The following is a 2,816-nucleotide window of genomic DNA, read 5'->3' as shown; positions in this document are numbered from 1 at the left end:
AATTCCGAATCAATAATTCCAAATTGAATGATTCCGTCAAGTTCAGATGGCACTTTCATTTGATTCCGAATTGTGAAGTGATTACATGATGTTTACAAAGTGGAATCAAGTTTTATTCTGAATTTAATTCTGAATTAAATGTTTCATGTAAACGAGGCCATTGTGCAGTCTAGAAAAGAAAACTATGCGACTAAATTGAGAGTTCTACTAGAGGAGCAACGTTTCAGCACTTCAGCACTGGACAGCGACACTATACTCTACAAATCAAAAATCAAAACAAATCACAGTTAGCCTACTTATAGAGCACTGAAAAACAATAATAACAGTTGACCAAAGTGCTGTAAAAGCAGTTAAGTAATGCTAAACTCATATTCATCATAAATAATATTAAGTAGCCTATAATAATGGTCATTTGTTAAGGAATAATCAATGAACTGGTAGGAAAAATTGTCTTTTAAAAATGATACTACTAATAATAAGGATAATAATAATAATGTAGGCCTTTATAATTATTTTTACAATTCATATGCCACCTTTCAAAACACCCAAAGTCACTAACATCAAATCTGTGTGGGCATGTATGTAGGCCTACGTGCATGTGCGTGTGCGTGTGCGTGTGTGTGTGTGTGTGTGTGTGTGTGTGTGTGTGTGTGTGTGTGTGTGTGTGTGAGAGAGTGTGTGTGAGTGTGTGCATGCGTGTATGTGCACGCATGTGCGTGCGTGTGCGTACGTGTGTGTGCTTGTGAGCACTACCAGCCAAAGGCCTCAGTCAATAGCTGTTTTTGAGGGCCAATGAAGGGGCATTTCCTTGGAAGAGAGCTGCAGGGATCTTGGATCTTAGTGGAGGAGGTCGCTGAGGTAAAGTGGAGCCAGACCATGGAGAGATTTATAACTTAGAGGCGGACTTTGTAATTGATTTGTGATTTGATGGGCAGCCAGTGAAGCTGTTCGAGGATGTGGGCGATACTGCCAGGGCCTAGTACCTATGAGGACCCTGGCAGCAGAGTTTTGGACATATTGCAGTCTGTCTAAGGCCTTGTTTGTTTGACAAAGCAGTATCAAGGATTCCAGAAAAGTGTTCATTCTGTAGCCTATAAAGTAGGCATACTTTACTGTTCTTAGTTGCTGCTTCTTGCTCCAGCAGAGGCAACACGATGTATTCTAGGTTCATGCTTGTAGAATTGCACAATCTATTTTACCCCTATAAGTAAGACAATAGAATGAATACACGTTGTCTATTTACATTATCTTTAGGCTTAGTGATTTTGTGGTATTGCATTATCAAGAAGACACTGCCACAGATTCCAACAAGTTCTGCCCATTTGCCTGGTCCGTTTGTCGTGTGTTGTCTCTTGACTCGTTCGTCGGGATGGGTGCAACGACACTGGACTCCTGAGACGGTGTGTTTGACTGGCTCCTCTGGTCTGCGGCGGGTGGCCGTTTCCCCGGGCTCACCACGATACATTGCCTGACCACCGTCTTGCCTTTGATGGTCTTGGAGCTGTTGTCGCGCTCGTACTCCTCCTGCGCCCGTTGTATCTTTCTCCTTTTCATCTTACATTTGTGGAAGTGAAAAGTGACCATCGAAAGAAATATGATTCCAATTATCAGTGCAATGACCACGAAGAGCACGGCGGTGGAGGAGAAGGATTGGAATAGCTGATCCATCTGCTCGATGCAGGTGCCATTGGTTCGGACAGTCCCGTTGAAGGTGCAGTGTGGTATGGAGGCAAGCGCCAAATTCTCGGCTGTCCTTGCACTCATTTAGCACGTTTCACAGACAAAGAGTATATTCCGAGAATGAGAGGAAGAAACGCCGAGAATACTATCTCCGCCAGAGCGTATCTCCAAAAACCGCTATATTGCGACCATTCCTCCGGAGTGCGTTGCTCTCGGGGTCCCGTAGGAATCACCCTAAAATGGACAGTTGAGACAGTCAATATGCGCATTGTCACACTGACATGTTTCACAAATCATGCCATGCATTTGCAAGCCGCACAGTAAAACAGGGGTCTCTGAATCACAATTGCTTCTTTACAGTGAAAAATTGAACGAGATTCAACTATGTTCCTCATACAAGACTGTCATGCACGTCTGACTCGTGTCGTGAACTGTCCCGAGTGCTTAACTTGGGACATCTGAAGGGCACGGTTTGAAGTTGTGCCACTGACGAAACGTTGTGGTAAAGCTACGCAAAATGTTTCCCCATATGTATTCATTGCGCGTCAATCATCTCAAACAATTGAAAAGTGAACCGTAATTATTTTTTTGGTTGAACTGCGGCATTTCTTCAGATAAGGCAGGCAGCCACTATATCTGCGATTCGAGCACGCAAGTCATCGAATATAGATGCAATTAAATGATTTCCCACCTAGAATGCCGTGGACCCATCACCAATTCTTCCCTTATTCATCGCAACACCAGCAATCCATAAAACAAAAGCGGATTTACAACCAAAAAAAAAGGCTCACGATTTTACCTGACGTTACTGTTGGGTTGCTGCTGTTCCGGAGGTGAAGACGACCCAGTGTTGCAAAAACTGAGAAAACGGGAAAGGGTTCAGCCAATCCTCGTGGCTCTCAATGACGTATGCTTCACGGTAGCCAGCTGCACTCCCATTCATACATATTCTGCAGGCATGTGGTTCACAGGCATTAAAGAAAAGTACCACGGAGCAGCAATACATTACCGGGGATACATAACGTTGTTACTCGCCCATGTGCCATTTGGATCTGCGTATGCCCTCCCCCTTCACTCGTTTGCAACTTTCCCTGCGGATGGTAGGATGGACCAGAGGGGCGTCGGCTGGCAACTTA

At 44.2% G+C, this 2,816-nt stretch overlaps 1 protein-coding gene across 1 annotated transcript; it reads right to left on the bottom strand.

Annotated features, from left to right (window-relative positions):
- Window positions 1-1,281: 1,281 nt before the first annotated feature.
- LOC134453854 (uncharacterized protein C11orf87 homolog) lies at window positions 1,282-1,764 on the bottom strand. The gene has a single exon (XM_063204604.1). The coding sequence runs from the start codon at window positions 1,762-1,764 to the stop codon at window positions 1,282-1,284; it is 483 nt and encodes a 160-aa protein (XP_063060674.1).
- Window positions 1,765-2,816: the final 1,052 nt, after the last annotated feature.

This window comes from Engraulis encrasicolus, chromosome 8, assembly GCF_034702125.1.
Source record: "Engraulis encrasicolus isolate BLACKSEA-1 chromosome 8, IST_EnEncr_1.0, whole genome shotgun sequence".
In the NCBI taxonomy this organism is placed as follows: domain Eukaryota; kingdom Metazoa; phylum Chordata; class Actinopteri; order Clupeiformes; family Engraulidae; genus Engraulis; species Engraulis encrasicolus.
The sequence above is the reverse complement of the archived record's forward strand: the minus strand, read 5'-3'. Positions and strand labels throughout refer to the sequence as shown.

Coding starts and splice junctions, on each gene's coding strand:
- LOC134453854 (XM_063204604.1), bottom strand. CDS start 1,764: ATGAGTGCAAGGACAGCCGAGAATTTGGCGCTTGCCTCCATACCACAC.